The sequence below is a fragment of the Delphinapterus leucas genome, chromosome 15 (genome assembly GCF_059928025.1).
Source record: "Delphinapterus leucas isolate spDelLeu-1000000601 "Yukka" chromosome 15, BTC_Dleu_Yukka2, whole genome shotgun sequence".
Lineage (NCBI taxonomy): Eukaryota > Metazoa > Chordata > Mammalia > Artiodactyla > Monodontidae > Delphinapterus > Delphinapterus leucas.
The window spans coordinates 22421982-22439041 of NC_143143.1; the positions used below are offsets into that span (position 1 = coordinate 22421982).

The 17060-nt window shown below is 40.8% G+C and overlaps 1 protein-coding gene across 1 annotated transcript in view; it reads right to left on the reverse strand.

The window, feature by feature from the left end:
• LOC149747407 (acyl-coenzyme A synthetase ACSM1, mitochondrial-like) overlaps positions 1 to 16077 on the reverse strand; it is a 50420-nt gene extending 34343 nt beyond the window's left edge. Inside the window, exons 1-2 of the mRNA XM_089896066.1 lie at positions 12432 to 16077; positions 9171 to 9413 (exon numbers count right to left, since the gene is read on the reverse strand). Of these exons, the coding sequence (XP_089752192.1) occupies positions 9171 to 9362 (192 nt within the window). The 5' untranslated portion in view covers positions 9363 to 9413; positions 12432 to 16077. The remainder of the gene's footprint in view (positions 1 to 9170; positions 9414 to 12431) is intronic.
• Between the last annotated feature and the right edge of the window lie 983 nt (positions 16078 to 17060).

Genomic DNA, 17060 nt, shown 5'->3' on the forward strand with positions numbered 1-17060 from the left:
TGAAAAAGATTGAAACTTGTGTGCAACATTCTGGCTAGTCTGGAGGCAGCCTTAGGCACTGGTTTCTGTCTTGACTGACTTGGAGCTCAGACGGGTATGATGGCATATTGGAGGTATCTTAAAACAGTGGCAAATGTCAGAGTGTGTGGAAACTGTAGACCTGTGGTTACATAGGGATTAGAGACTACAGACAAAAAAGAATAGAATATTTAAGTCCCCCAGAAGCAGCAGACTTTTTTTTTTTTTTGCGGTACACGTGCCTCTCTCTGTTGTGGCCTCTCCCGTTGCAGAGCACAGGCTCCGGATGCGCAGGCTCAGTGGCCATGGCTCACGGACCCAGCTGCTCCACGGCATGCGGGATCTTCCAGGACCGGGGCACGAACCCATGTCCCCTGCATCGGCAGGCGGACTCTCAACCACTGCGCCACAAGGGAAGCCCCCTAAGGAGACTTTTAAGAAAATTAAAACTTTAAACAGCAGCCAAAACTAGAAAAAAAAGAAAAAGAAAAAGCACATAGACAGGACCAGGAAAGACACATGCCAGGGAAGACCTTAAGTTTTCATACTGAGCAGATTATATATTGAAGGTCTTTCCCTGCATGGAGCCAGGGTGCAAAGACTGAGAGAGGAGGCTATTTTTTTTAAATATCCAATTTTTAACAACAGATCACAAGGTCTACAAAGAAAAAGAGAAGCAGCCTATTCGAAGTAACAACTTGACTCTCTAGGAACTGACCCTAAAGAGACATAGGCTGCAGTTACTAGACAAAGATTTTTTGTTTTTAATTTTATTTATTTATTTATTTATTTATTTCTGGCTGTGTTGGGTCTTTGTTTCTGTGCATGGGCTTTCTCTAGTTGCGGCGATCAGGGACCACTCTTCATCGCGGTGCATGGGCCTCTCACTGTCGTGGCGTCTCTTGTTGCGGAGTACAAGCTCCAGACGTGCAGGCTCAGTAGTTGTGGCTCATGGGCCTAGTTGCTCCGCGGCATGTGGGATCTTCCCAGACCAGGGCTCGAACCTGTGTCCCCTGCATTGGCAGGCAGATTCTCAACCACTGCGCCACCAGGGAAGCCCCCCCGACAAAGATTTTTAAATGACTGTCTTAAATACACTGAAAGCGCTAAAGGAAAACTCAAAGAACTAAAGCAAATCAGGAAAATAATATATGCACAAAATGAGAATATCAACAAAGAGATACAAATTACAAAAAGATCCAAACAGAAATTCTGAAGCTGAGAAATACAATAACTGAACTGAAATCTTCACAAAGGGACTCAACAGTAGACAGAGTAGGCAGAAGAATCAGTACACTTGAAGACAAGTCATCTAAAATTAATGAGTCAGAAGAACAAAAAGAAAAATACAAGAAGAAAAATGAACAGAGCCTAAGAAACTTATGGGGCACAATCAAATAGACCGATATACACATTATGGGACTCTCAGAAGGAGAAAAAAGAGAGAAAATGGAGCATAGAACTTATCTGAAGTAATAATGGCTAAAAACTTCTCAAATTTGAGGAAAGGCATGGAGGGACAAATACAAGAGGCTCAGTGAACTCCAAGTAGGAAAACCCAGACACCCACAGAGAGACATTACAATCAAACTACAGATGACAAAGACAAAGAGAGCATCTTAAAAGCAGCAAGAGAAAAGTGACTCATCAGGTGAAATTCTTAATAAGATTACCAGTGGACTGAAGACCAGAAGGCAGTGAGATTATATATTTAAAGTGATAAAGAAAAAAAAACTGTCAACCAAAAATTCTATATCTAGCAAAATTGTCCGTCAAAAATGAGGGAGAATATGTATGGCTGAGTTGCTTCACTTTGCACATGAACTATCACAGCATTGTTAATCAGCTATACTCCAATACAAATTAAATAGTTTTCCAAAAATGAGGGAGAAATTAGGACATTTTCAGATTTAAAAAAAAACAACACTGAGGGAGTTCTTTATCCTTAGACCTTCCCTACAAGAAATGCTAAAAGGAGTTAAGTTGAAATGAAAGGACATTAGAGAGTAACTTAAATATAAAAGTATAAAGTTCTTTAATAAAGATAGATACAAAGACAAATATAAAAACAGTATTGTTATAATTTTGGTTCATAACTTCACTTTTTATTCTTTCACTGTATGGAAACCACAAAAGCATAAAAAATAATTATAAATCTATGTTAATGGGTAGACAATATGTAAAGATATAGTTTATGAAATCAATAACATAATATAGGAAGGTGCAAGGGAACCGGAAAACAGTAGGGTTTTGTATGTGAATGAAGTTAAGTTGTTATTAGTTTCAAATGAAGTGTTATAATTTGGAATGTTATATGTAATCCCCATGGTAATCACAAAGAAATTATCTACAGAATATTCCCAAAAGGAAACGAAAAGAAAATCAAAACATATCACTACAAAAAATCAACTAAATACAGAGGAAGGCAGTAAGGGATGAACTGAGGGACACAAAAGCTGTGACATCAAGGAATCAATTAACAATATGGCAATAGTCAGTCATCCTTATCAGTAATTACTTTAAATGTAAGTGAATGAAATTCCCCAATCAAAAGAACTAGGTTGGCAAAATGGATAAAAACCCAGAATTCAACTATATGCTGTCGACAGAATTGTTACTTCCATGTGATGGAATATGATAAAACCAATCAAAAAAACTTTCAGAATATTTTTGCAGTAGAAATCTTATAATACAATATCAATTTAGAAAAGCAACACCATATTTACATTAAAACCAAATTTATATAATAGTATCCATTCATTCATTCAATATATATTTGCCAAATTCTCATTTTTTCTTAGGCACTGTTCTTAGACCAAAATGATACAATGGTGAACAAGACATGCATATACACATGTATGTAAACAGTTTTAAATGTTTATGGACAACTTTCATTTTCTTGTTTAAATCAAGTCTTTTATTTTCCCCAAGTAAAACGATTTTTTAAAGTTTTTTCAATTCCCCAAACAAAGCATGTTCAGAGTAAAAGTTCACGCAAAGCACAATCTTACTAACAGAAAAATTTCTTCTGAACAGAAAAATTTCTTCAAGTTTCTCATCACATTTTCACTCCCTGAAGGTCAACACTGATAATTCTTTGGTGTATAATCTACCAGAAATTATTTCCCACATATGTGCAAACATGATCCTACCATCTTTGCCTCATATGATTGGAACAAAAGAGTGTGTCTCACCTGAGATAAGAATTATATACATATATACATACATACACACACACAGATATATGTATATACGTATAGTCATATCTATGGAAAAATCAGTGCTATGAAAAAAATTATTCTCCAACAGATTAAGGAATGTTAGCAAGTATAAATGACTAGTTGTGCACTGTCTATATAAGGGGAACAGACTATATAGTATTTCTATATGAGTTTACAAAATGATAGAAAGTTTGGCGTATCAAGGTAAAAATAATTTTTGTTTTTATTCAGACAAATGTTTAGACTCCTAACTCTTGCAACTTGAAGAAGATATTGCTTAAGCATTTATGGTTTGAGGTCTCAGAATTAATCTGATAATGTGATATTAAGATTAGCATGTTTTCAAAAGATAAAACACAACCTTTAAACTGGATATGAGATTTAAAGTTTTATGCAGTGAAGTTTGAAGCCAAAGGAAAATTGAGAAATAGATCTAAAAAATAAAACACTAAGTCAGCAATAAAAAGGAATGAAGAAGTAATACACAAGACAGTATGAATGAATCTCAAAAACATGCTGAGTAAAAGAAACCAGACACAAAAGAGTGCATCTTATATTATTCCATTTCTATGAAACCCTAGGAAAGAGAAATATAATGGCTAGTGACAGCAAATTAGTGTCTACCTGGGGCTCAGGGTGGGGATGGGGGGGTATTGACTAGGAAAGGACAAAAGGAAATTTTTGAGGTGATTGAAATATTCTAAAACTTATTAAACTATCATATAAAGTGTGTGAGTTGTATTCTAGGTAAATTATAGGTAAATACAGTTGATTTAAATAAGCAAAAACTTACATAGCTACTCCTTGTTAATCTCTAACTAAAATATAAAGAAGGAAAATGGGAAAGTAGATCAATTACTCATGTGATTGATGAATGAGATGATGCTTTCTGAATGTTAAAACACATAAGAATTTACTGCCTATAGAAAGGGCTTGCCTTATTTTTAATTAAAATGAAATACAAGTAGAATTTCTATAATTTCTGTAAATTAATGATAGAATATGATAGATTTCATAAAATTTAAATCCTAATTGACATAGATAAAACACTTTCCCCAACAATGATATAACTCACATTCTCTTCCATTGCATTTGGAATGTTTACTAACCTCCAGAAATTTCAAAACTCAGAGTATACTTTTTGACCACAATAGAATTAAGCTAGAAATCATTAACAAGAAGACAATGGGAAACCCACCTCAACTATCAGGAAACTAACCGATACATTTCTATGTAATCTATGGGCCAGAGAAGAATCAAAAGGCAAATAAAAAATATTTTGAACTTAATGATAATAAAATGTGACATATCAAAATTTGTGTAATGTACCTAAGAGGAGTGCTTAGTGGGAAATTTATACTTTTAATGCAGATATTGGAAAAGAAGGAAGGCTTAAAAGTAAGGACATAACCTTCCATCTCAAGAAGCTGAAAAAAGAATAGCAAATTAAATCAAGGGAGGATACAAGAAAAGAAATAATAAAGATAACAGTAGGCATCAATCAAATGGAGAGCAAATACACAAGAGAGAATATCAGTAAAACCAAAACTGGTTTTGAAAAGATTTATAAAATTGGTAAACTCTTAGGAAGACTTATCAAGAAAAAAAAAGAGAATAAACATATTAAAAATATCAAGAATAAAAAGTGTACATTATTACAAATCTTAGACATTAAAATAGCAATAATAAAAATATTAATAACTTTATGTCAAAAAATAACTTTATGGCATTTTGAATGAAATGAACAAATTGCTAAAAAAATTTAACTTTCCAAAGTTGATGAATAGAAATCTTAATAACCTATCTATTAAAAAAAAAGTTAAATCCTTTACTAAAAGCTTTTCTGCAATGAAAACCCCAGATTTTATGTCTAAATATTTCGATATGCATGCTAGTGTGCTGAGTTTGACCTGAAAAACTGCTGGTTTTTGTTTTTTAGGAAAACAGTGATAATTATACTTTAATTATATCTCAATAAAACAGCAACAAGAAAATAGTGATAACTTTTAAATTCTTTATCAAAGCTCTTAGAAGAGCACCTGGTACATAGTAAATGTTCGTTAAATATGTACTGAATGAATAAATAAAAAACAACAACTCTGGAATATAAATAAGGAATTTCAGGGTTAAATTAAATCTAAAGATGACCCCAATCACTGGTGGGCCAACCCCAGCTCCAGGTGACCCAACCCCATGGCCGGCCATCCCAGGATCCAGCTTCACCCATCAGAGGGCCAAGATCAGCCCTGGAACATCCCAGGCCACATGGCCAGCCACATCAGGGACCATCCCTGGCTACCGGCTGGCAACCACTACATGAGACAGAAAATTTCAGACAACCAGTCTGGGGGCCAGCCTTGACTACCAGTGCACCCACGGTAGTTGGCCATGCCACAACAGAAGGGTCCACATAGCCCATAGAGGGGGGAACCATAGAGCATATAACCCTAGAGCATATAACTCTGGTGACCAGAGGGGAGTGTGCTGCTGGGCCCATAGGACATCTCCTACATTAGGCCACTTCTCCAAGATCAGGAAGCACTTATGTAAGAATGTTAAAAGGCAAAGAAATAAAATCATCTATACCCACAATAAGCAGTTAATGGATATGCAAAAGAAAAATATGTAAAATATGTCATCAAAAACAACAAACATGGGGGGGAACAGTAAAAATGTAGGGTGGTTAGAATGCATTTGACCTTAGGAGATCATCAACTTAAAAAAACAACAACATATATATATAAATATATATATATATATATATATATATATATATATAATGTCATGACAATCACAAACCAAAAACCTATAATAGGTACACACACAGAAGAGTGAAAGAAATTCAAGCATAATACTAAACATGGTCATCAAATCACAAGGGAAGAGAGGAAAAAAAGAAGAAAAGAACAAAAAAGGAACTACCAAAACAACCAGAAAACAGCAAAATGGCAATAAGTACATACCTAGCAATAATTACTTAAATATAAATGGATTAATATTCCAATCAAAAGACATTGAGTAGCTGAATTGATAAAAAAAAAAAAAGACCCATTATATCCTGTGAAGAGGCTCACTTCGGATCTAAAGTCATACACAGACTGAAAAAGTGAGGGGATGGAAAAAGTATTCCATATAAATGGAAGTGAAAAAAAAAAAAAAGAAGCTGGTGTGCCAATACACATATCAGACAAAATAGACTTTAAAACAAAAAGCGGGGCTTCCCTGGTGGCACAGTGGTTAAGAATCCACCTGCCAATGCAGGGGACACGGGTTCAAGCCCTGGTCCTAGAAGATCCCACATGGTGCAGAGCAACTAAACCTGGGCACCACAACTACTGAGCCTGCACTCTACAGCCCACAAGCCACACCTACTGAAGTCTGTGCTCTTAGAGCCCATGCTCCACAACAAGAGAGGACACTGCAATGAGAAGCTCGCATACCACAACGAAGAGTAACCCCCATTCGCCACAACTAGGGAAAGCCTGCGCGCAGCAAAAAAGACCCAACACAGCAAAAAATAAATAAATAAAATAAATTTTAAAAAATAGAAATAAAATAATAAAACAAAGAGCATAATGGGAAACAAGAAGGACATTTCATAATGATAAAGGAATCAATCCAACAAGATATAACAATTGTAAATATATAGGCAGCCAACATAAGAGCACCTAATGCATAAAGCAAATACAGTTGACCCTTGAACAACACAGGTTTGAACTGTGTGGGTTCTGTTGCATTTCTATACACGAACAATTAACTATCACAAAGAAAAATTAAGAAAACAATCCCATTTACAATTGCATCAAAAAGAATAAAAGACCTAGGAATAATTCTAACCGAAGAGGTAAAACACTTGTATCCTGAAAACACATGTGAGGTACTCACTAAATCCTAATTGAATGAATGAATGCAGTATCAAAGAGACAGAATGAATGATTTTGGACATGAACGTGACCTCTCATGAATAGATTTGGGAGGCTGCTCCATGAATCAATTGGAGTGTAGTATCCTTGGAGCCTAGAGTAATATAGAGTTTAATTCCCAAGGATAGTCACGGGTTGTAAATTGGTGGCCTGAATGAGTGACTATATTCCACCCCTGGACGTATGTTGCCTGGATTATGCTAAAAAAAAAGTTACATTAAAATGTTGGATTTCTAACTTAACATTTTTAATAAGTAAAATGTGTTGAATATTGAGTGAAAATCAATTCTATTTGTTATGGTTTGGGTTGTGTTGTTGATTAGGCTACAGATCAGTTTCTGAATGATGCTTGTTAAGTTGTAAGGGGAGGCCCAGAAAACCAGAGTGGGCTACGGTGGCGTGCCCTCTAGAAGGTCTTCCATGGGAGCAACATCAATGCATACAGTGCTCATACAGCAAGTTTCAAAATTAATGTATTCCACAAAGGTGTACTGAGGGATTGCTAGGTGTCAGACACCATACGTCACTAGAGAGACACTGGTCATGATCAAGGCAATTGGAAAAGTAGAAACAGACAGATCAGAACTGTTGTGAGAATGAATGTAAATGGGGTGGAGATGCTGGGGGTAGGAGAAGTTTGGAGATATGGAGGAATTGACAATGACCCAACAAAGACGCGGCATTCCCTGGGCAAATATTTACATGGTGATAATCTCCAGGGGTTGATGTGTGAACTAATAAGGACTTTATGAAGACAAATGCAGGAAAAAAACGATGGCCTCTCCAGCCATTTCTCATAATTCAAAAGGTCTAACCTGAGTTTTGGTCTGGGCAGTGATGAAAGTCAGTTTGTAGTCTGAAGGCAGAGATGTTTGGACATCATCAGGTTGTGAGACCAGGTTAAACAGTGGATTATAGAATCAGACAGCCTGGACCCAAATCCTGCTCCTTCACTTATTAGGTATGTGAATTCTGCAGGTATTTGACCCCTTGGAACCTCAGTTTCCTCAACTGGAAAATGGGGATAATTAAAGTGTCCATCTAATCAGAATAATAAGTGCAAGGTGGTTGACATGGCACATGAAAAAGGGCTCTCCATAACTGAGGGCTCTATTTTCCCTGGAGTTATTATGGAAATTCAGAAAAAGGAAAAAGATGGAGGTAGGAAAAAGGTCCCTATGAAAGGCATGTCAGCTTTGAATACTAACATATGAATGTATGTTCATGGGAAATTAAAAATACATCAACTCTCTGGCTCCATCTTAGGTGAATTCTTTCTTCTGTACAAAGACAGTGTTCAGTGGGTTTTCACAATGTGGACATTACCAGCTGGGACTTAGTAGCTGGAACACCACCCACTGTCTACCCCAACTCCTAGTGTCACCACTGCTCCCCTCTTGGTCTGTCTCTTGGTAAAAGAGAAACCAAGAACGTGCATTTTTCTGCAGAGATCACAGGGACAGGATTCTCTGGACACACCCTAAAGCCACACGCTCAAGTAGGTAGTTGATAGGGAAGACTCCAGATGTACTTGCCATCCTCATAGGAAGATAGATGACATGATTTTGTTACATGGTCAGATGTTCATGTGCACAGTCAGGTTGCCTGTACCGTCCCTCTCGGTGTAGGCTGAAGTCAAGCCCAAGTGTGATGAGAGGAATTCTAGTTAGACTCACAGTTCCAGTAGCTGAAGGTGAGAATCCAGACCAACATCGACTTGCTGACCTGTGATTAGAACTTGACACTTGGTCACAGTTACCTGACTGTGTACCAGATACTTTCACCTGCTGTCTTGTTTCTTAAATGAGTTTATCCCCATTTCACGGATAAAACCACTGGGGCTCAGAGAATTGAGGAAGTGTCCAGGCTGAGAATTGAAGCCCAAAACATAAGCTTTTCATGATACTTGTAAGCTTAGCCAGAAGCCTTTCTTAGTTCTGTGCCCCTCAACCTACTAGGAGCAAGAGGTTAATCCTGTTCTCACCCCCCAGCATGGGTGCCTCCTTACCTTCTCCATTTGAGTCCAGTAATCCAGTACATCACTTGCGAAGTTAAATTCCTCAGGTGTATCATAGTCATTCCATCTTGGGGCTCCAGCTCCTGACAAAGACTGGCAACGCAGGTACTGAGGGGCAGGGTAGAAGCCACAGCGGGATCTGTGGATGTCCCAGAGGACCCGGAACTTCATCAGCCATCGCATGGTGGAGCAGTCCTCAGGAAGCAGGCACAGAATTCTCAGGCCACCACCTGCCTTGAGAAGAGACGGCTAATACGTCGGTCATTAGAGCAAGAACTTCTTCCACAAAATGAAGACACATTCCTGGTTAACTGCTAGAGTGATAACTTTGTTTCAGCTCACTTGAATTTGGAAGGCACAACTTACTGATTTAGGTGGGGATTTCTCTTCCCAGATGAGGCCAAAAATGATGGGGAGGGGCTATAGCTACCAGATAAGGTTGGCACATATTTCTGAGGGTCTCCTTCTCTTTTTGTACCCCCTGGGATGGCAGCCATGTGGTCGTCCCCTTTTTGGTAGAAACTCATCATTTTGAAAGTCCTGTACCTCATGTTGTCCTTGGTCTGGAGGCCTCTCTTCCCACCGAGCCCAAATGTATGGTTCTCATGGAAACTGACATATTTTTAGATGATTCCACCCCCTGTTCAAAGTTGACTGGTCCAGAGCTGAGCAGTCATTTCCCACGATTTTTTAATCCAAACTGGGCTGATCATAATCCCTCTCCAAAATCTGTGTGTGTGCTTGTTACCAAAGTGTGTATAAGGTGGAAGCCATGAAATGCACACTTTGGAAACTGTCGGTGGCTATAATTCCTGTCATGTGGAGGTAACTGCTCTGCATGAGTGAAGAAAACATGGAAGATTTCAGAGACATGGAAATAAGGGGCAGAGAGTATCTCAGAGGCATGCAAGTCTCTGGTTCAGAACTACTGTTCCTGAGGCCCGTCTGCATCTCTACCCCTGTCTTGGTAATATCCTGTCCTGAATTCTATGAGCCAACAGTCTTTCCTGCCTGAGATTGGGTTTCTGTCACTTGAGACTCTAAGAATATTGACAAATATGCACCACCACACTCAGGACAGAGGAGCCTAATATCACAGCACCTTCCTTACTGGACTGGGATCTGGCCTCGGGGTTTTCCCCAGGACAGCATCCAGGTAGCTATTACCAATACATCACTTGACCTGTGAAATAAAGTTTCTTTGCCACTCCAGATCCCAACAAATGCTTCTAACATGGGAGCAGAACGCTCATTTATTAGGATGCTTCTTGAAGTTTGATTGTGAAAATTGGCTTAAGCTAGAACTTCTGTTCTATGAGAAGAAAGCCACTTCACAGATAGCTCTGAGGTTCAAGCACTTCATCACCGCAAACAATTAAGCCTCCTCCCCGTTTCAGCAATAAGATAATACTGTTTGACAATAGACCCATAAAAGAGATCAATAAAACTTGACTCAATTTATTTTCAACCTGTTTAGACTCGCAATAACCAAACCCCAATTAATTTAGATGCTGCCCTCGGAACCCTGCAACTGTCTGTAGAAAAGAGGACAGATATGGGAAAGCTTCATCCCTTAGAGTTTCCTTGTCTGTGTGGACCCTTAGACCACATGAACTAAAGTATGTCCCCTTCCTTTTTAGTACCTGTCAATAAACAGTACTGTCTTTTGTTTTATCAGAGCACTTAAGGGAAGAAAGACCCTAAGATAACCAGCTGGCTCAGACGTTTGACCCTCATCCTTTGGAGGAAAAAATTTGAATTGCCAATATTTACAATTTGGGAGATTTCATTTAAAATGTGAATTGAAGATTTCTCTTGAAAACTCAGAAGGCCTGGCAACACTGGGCCTTTATTTCAACCTGGCACCAACTGGTTGGAGCTGAAAATTAAATGGAATGTTGTCCAATTCAACAGGGTTTCCACTACTCCCTATGTTGTTACAGCTACTTGCTTCTGCACTTACTGTACCTATCCAGCTCTTGTCGACATTTGAGCTTAAAACCCCCATTCTAGGCTAACATCCCAAGAGGGACAGAAATTTCCCCAAGGTTTCAAGGCAAGTTTAGTAGCAGAGCTAGTTCTAAAACCTGCTTTTCCTGCTATTTTTTCCAACACATACCTCTCTCCACAGGCATGAGCTCATTGAGAGCAAGAAGCCAGACTCAGTTGCTATTTTTATACACAGGTGTTTACATCACTGCAGGATCCTCCTTAAAATACTCAAGGACAGTGCAAACAACCCCTTAATAAGTGGCTAAAGACCAAAACAACACCAAGAGAAATAATGTGGAAATTAATTAATCCTTTATTATGGGCTGAGTTGTGTCCCCTCAAAATTCATATGTTGAAGTCCTAACCCTCAATACCTCAGAATGTGACTGTATTTGGACATAGAATCTTTAAAGAGGTAATGAAATTAAAACGAGGTCATTATATGGACCCTAATCCCATATGACTGGTGCACAGTGCCTTGAAGAATTCTTGCAACAGAGCTTTGATTTCACAAGCATTTGGACTGAAAAGCTGTTTATTTTATGAGGCACCATCCTTAGCGTGTTACAGGGGATCCTAGAGTTACAGAGCCAGGTTGGGCTCCACTGGGTACCAGCTGAGTGATCTTGACCACCATTCATGTCTCCAAACTTGAGAGCATCGTAGTAACACCCACTATCTGGCTTCCACAAGGATTAGCAAGATAGTCAATGTAAATCACTTTGCCAGCACTGAGTCTGATACAGAATAAGGGCTCAATAAATGTTGAGGTGCCTTCTAACTCCCAGCAAATTCTGAGGCCAGCCTCTTCCATGTTAGATATAAAACAGATATTTTTTAATAAAAGGCATTCACCTTATATACTGTGAACAAACTCCTGCATAATGGAGTTTTCTTTCCAGTGTCTAACTTCTGGGTCTTTTTTGCCCCTCTCGGTACCCTCCTCCCACAGCCCACCACATTCAGAGCTGTCTAACATTAAATCAATCACCCATGTGCCGGCCACAGTGCTAGGCATATCACATGTATATTCCCATTCAGCCCTCTCTCTCGATATCACCATCCTCATTTTGCAGTAAAGGAAAAGAAGTGTCAGAGAAGTTAAGAGACTTGCTCAAGGGCTGTAAGTGGCACTGCCAGAATTTGAAATTGGGTCTTCAGATTTTAAGTTCAGTATATACTTTACTGCCCTGTGGCAGATAAACACACACATATAAACACCCACCCACCCAAAGAAGCTGTCATTCACCTCCATCTTACCTGGTACTGTCTAGGAAACACTGGGGTTAGGTCTTGGATGGGGACTTTGCGGGTTCAGTTCTCTCTGATCAGAAGTTCAGTTCTCTCTGTGCACACAACAGAACCTGGTTCCTGGCCACAGCTGGGGTGGAGAACTTGGCAGGAATTGAATGATTCAGAAGGGGGAGGAGATGCTCACGTATAACAGGTCAGAAAGCAATCACAAGCCCTCATGGAGAGAAAATCGCTTAGAAAAACTATATAACGTAATCTCCAGTTATGGTAGGGAGGCCTTGCAGTGTGAATGAACAGATACAGCCAAATGGAGCACTTTCACAAGTTCTCTGTAGCTAACCTGCTCCCCTCTCCCAGTCCCAGGTCTCCAATGTTCTCGTTTCAATGACAGCCAGGTGGCAGCGTTGCCTAGTAGTTAAAGCCTGTGATCCCAGGCAGAGAGATTTGGGTTTAAGAGTTAGATCTGCCGCTTACGCTCTCTTTGACTTTCGTGGACCTCCTTTTTCTACACTTCAGTGTCCTTATCTGTGAGATGGGAGTGCTAATAGTGACACCTATTTCCTACGGTTGCTCTTTGTTGTTGTCACTGTTAGTATTAGATGAAATAATTCATGAAACGTACATAACACAGTGCTTCGCGTAATCAATGTTGGCTGTTTGTACTAACGTGGGATTCTAAGAGAAACAGTGTGGTGTACTGGCAAGATGCAGGGTCTTTGGAATCCCAAAGTCTTGAGCTTAAGTGCTGGCACAGACACTTATAAGATGGCCCATGGCAAGCCATTTACCTCTTCTAACTTTTGTCTTCTCATCTGAAAAGTGGAGGAGTGGGTGGTTGTTAATAAGATTTGTCCCACAGGATCTTTGAAAGGTTCGCACAATGTAAAGTCTGCAGCGTGCCTGGCCCAGGCATGTAGGCCCTGGGTTGACATTGATGTTGCATTGGATAAGTCCGGATCGTCACAAGTAGTGGCTTGTACTGTTTGTTTTCTTCTAGAGCCATTTTGGGGAGTTGTAAGGGGATGGGGGATGTCTAGTATCCTGGTGCAACTTTCCCAGCACCTTTTCCCTCCCAACCTCCATTGAACCAGGGAGAAAGATACCTCTGCTCAAAGCCACCAGCAAAGACTGCTGGAGACAGCTAGAACACCCCTGCTAGGGCTGAGGGGCAAGCCGGGCTTCTGAGGGGTGGGTCTTGCTCTTTCTGGCCGATGCATTCATGGTGAATCCTTGCTCAGGACAGACTCTTATTTTATGGAGAGGAGCAAGTAAGAAGGCAGGGCTGACTGGCCATAGTGAGCTAAAGATTATGGAGTACAAAACACCCTGTTACTCAAGCAGAGGAGGCAGTCACTTTTGAGAAGAGAATGGGGACAGGAGGAAAGTGCACAAGGTGCCCTCTGGATCTCAGTAGATCTCCCGTGTGGAACTGTAGTACCAGCATTGTGCTCAAGAAGACAGGCTCTGGGGCCGGGCAGCCTGGGTTTCAGTCTAGCTTTATCCATTACCAGCTCTGGGACACTGAGCGAGTTTATTATCCCTTCGTGCCTCAGAGACAGTAGAATTCTCTAAAGATTCCATGTGCACGTCTCTCTCATGTCCAAGCTTCTTCTATAGTGAGGGTGAGGCTATTAAATTCCACTTTTGGACAATGAACTGCAGGTGGAAGTGACACAAGTCACTTCTGGACTAGGGCATTTAAGAGGTGGTATGAGTTCTCTATAATCTTCTCCTGACTCAATTGTCCTGGTAGCTGTGTGGGGAGATAGTAGCATCAAAATATGGCAGAGATCCTATCAGCCTAGTTCTGATAGACCCTAGTAGGGCCCTTTCTGCATTACACATTTCAGATATCACATTCTCTCATACCTTCTGCGGGGCTTGCTGGGACATCTGGGGACCTCGCAAACCCATTGTGGGACAGGCTCTATATCCAGCTCACAGCCCCAGGGGTCTCTGTTTCTCTTCTCCCAGGACCCTCTTCTTTTCAGAGTACCTGGGCCCTGGAGGGACGTGGACGACAGAATGGTGCCCAGGGGTGGGTAGAGAAGAATGACTGAAAAAAGTCATGACTCCATCAAAAAGCTGGATCTTAGAGTCTGAAAATATACCTGCTCTTCTGAGCAAATGCCCCTGCCCTGCTCACTCCTCCCCTCTCTTTCTCCTTTTGTAGGCAGACTGGCTCTTCTGGTGGACTGAAGTTTTAATTAAGGGTAGCTAAAATTAAACAGCAAAGTTAATCAGCCCTTTCACTGCTCTCTTCTACCTTTCTGTTATCACATCCTGCCTTTTCTCAGTCTTCTTTCTCAATATTGATTATAGGATTCTCTTCCTCTTTATTAAAGTATTGTTGTTCTCCAAGGACTCATGCACACCCAACAGTTTCTCTCATTCCATTTATTCCCTCTCTCTCTCTCTCTCAATAATTTCCTAACCACATTAAAATCTTTACTTCCCCCAGAGTTCAAACTTAAATATCCAGCTGATTACTAAATATACACTAACCTCAGTATTTCACAGACAGCATAGATAAATTATCATGACCACAACTGAATTCTGTGTTCCTGCCTCCAAACTTATTCCTCTCAGAGTCTTACAACCACCTCTCCCAGTTTACTTAGTCAAACACCTAGACATCATACTTCTGTGTCTCCTTGCCCTTAACCCTATCTGCCTTACTTAGTCACTAAGTTACCAGGTTCCAAGAAGAAGGAATTCTTCTTCTAAGCATTTCTCAAATTCTCCTTTAATACATTTACCACTCGGTTACCAAGGTAATCATTTAGAAATAAATTGTTGACTGAGTTCATTACTGTCCAGATAAAGTCCAAACTTTTTATCATGTGATATAACAACCACCTCTTCTGTCATTGCACAACTTGAACCTGATATTGAGATAATATTGAATGCAAGTGAGGTGACTATCCTTTTTCAGGGTAAGTTCCTCCTTCTATCTACAGATAATGGTAGCACTAAGACCTGGAAGACCTGTCTCGGCCCCTAGAGATGGCAGACTGCTTTTCCCTGTGGATTGTCACTCTCCTTGCTAGCCCTGACTTGTAAAGATTGGTTAGTGCCAGTAGGTTCATGCTCCAACCAGGAAGGGAGAAGCAGAGTTCACATTGGTTTGATGTACGTCCTGTCCTCTCACTTCCTTTAGCCCTTTCCTCCACCTGATTTCCCTCTTACTCTCAGTCTCTTTTAATGATTCCTCCTCATTTCCTTTACTCGCACTCACTCCATACAGGATCTCATCCAGTATTGTAGCTTGAACCCCAGCTGCCTTGCCAATGACCATACATGTGTCTCCAGCCTGGATCTCTCTCCTGCGCCCTAATCAGCTTGACCTCTCTCCTCAGATGTCTAACAGGCCTGTCAAACATGCTTTGTCCAGAGCTGAGCACCTGATCTTCTCCCCCTCAGTGAAGCATCCCACTCCGCCTGCCCCCTTGGCCATCTCAGTGAATGTTACCGCTTACGCAGCTCTTTTTGAGTCACAGGGTCAGAAAAACAAAACCCTTTCCAGATCATTGAGTGGATAATATAAAAACTCAGAGTGGAACAGTAACTTGCTTAAGGCCACACAGAAAATCAGTCTCCGGCCCAGGCCTGGAACCCTAGCCTCCGGAAGGGGGGCTCATGCCCAGGCTGCTGACTTACAGTGGATTCTCAGGCACCAAGACTAGAGCTGGAAATCAGAGGGCTCTAAGCTGCTGAGACAGACTGTGTTCCAGGAACACCCACCAAAGGAAAAGCATCTCAGGCCACCTTGGCTCCTGTATCCTTGCAGATGGGGAAAGGATCCCTGATGCCACAGCACTTCCCCGCCTGCTCCCCTGCACCCCGTGCCCACTCTTAGGGAGTTATTCCTTCGATGTGCTGGCCACCAGCCATGCATCTGCTAAAAGAGCCGTGTGACAGGCAGGAATGGGGGCTCCCTAAAAACAGTTGCCTCTGTTGGAGGCTCACAGGCCGGGGGCAAGACGAGGGTGCCGGTTACCTGGCAGTGACTAATTGCTGAGGACACGAGTGACGGAGACCCACATTAGGGGACATCTAGGGAAGCCAGAAGGGCTTAAAGATCCTAGAAGCCAGGGTCCAGGGTCTGGCAAGAGAAGAGACGAGGTATATCTGGAGAGGATACCCGAAGCAATTTGCTTTTCTCTGGGCAACCCCAGAAATAATACGCTTGAGAAACCTGTTTATGTAGAGCAGCAGCTGTGTCCTGGGAAGAATTCCGTACCCTTTCTGGAGAAATTCATAGAATTTCATCACCTAGCCCCTCCAGTCCTAAAGGTATCCATCCTTTTTTAAATACCCCTGCAAAAGGTATTTCTGAATGTCTCAAAATCACACAGTCATGAGACTCAACTGTCTTCTAGGAAGTTCTCCCCAATGTCTGCCCTAAATCCCTCTTGCTGTCAGTGCTCTGTGCCCTCTCACTACCTACTGACAGAGAGGCTTCAGAGAACCAAGACCATGAGGACAGCTATACAAGTCCTTCCCTTCTTTCCAGTCACTCCCTTTATTTTGACCTATTTGCCACAAAGAGTAGGAGAAAAGAATAAGACACCTGAGTTGCTGTCCCTGCTAAGGCTCTATTTAAGAAATAGTTGAAAACGCTTGGAAAGGGAG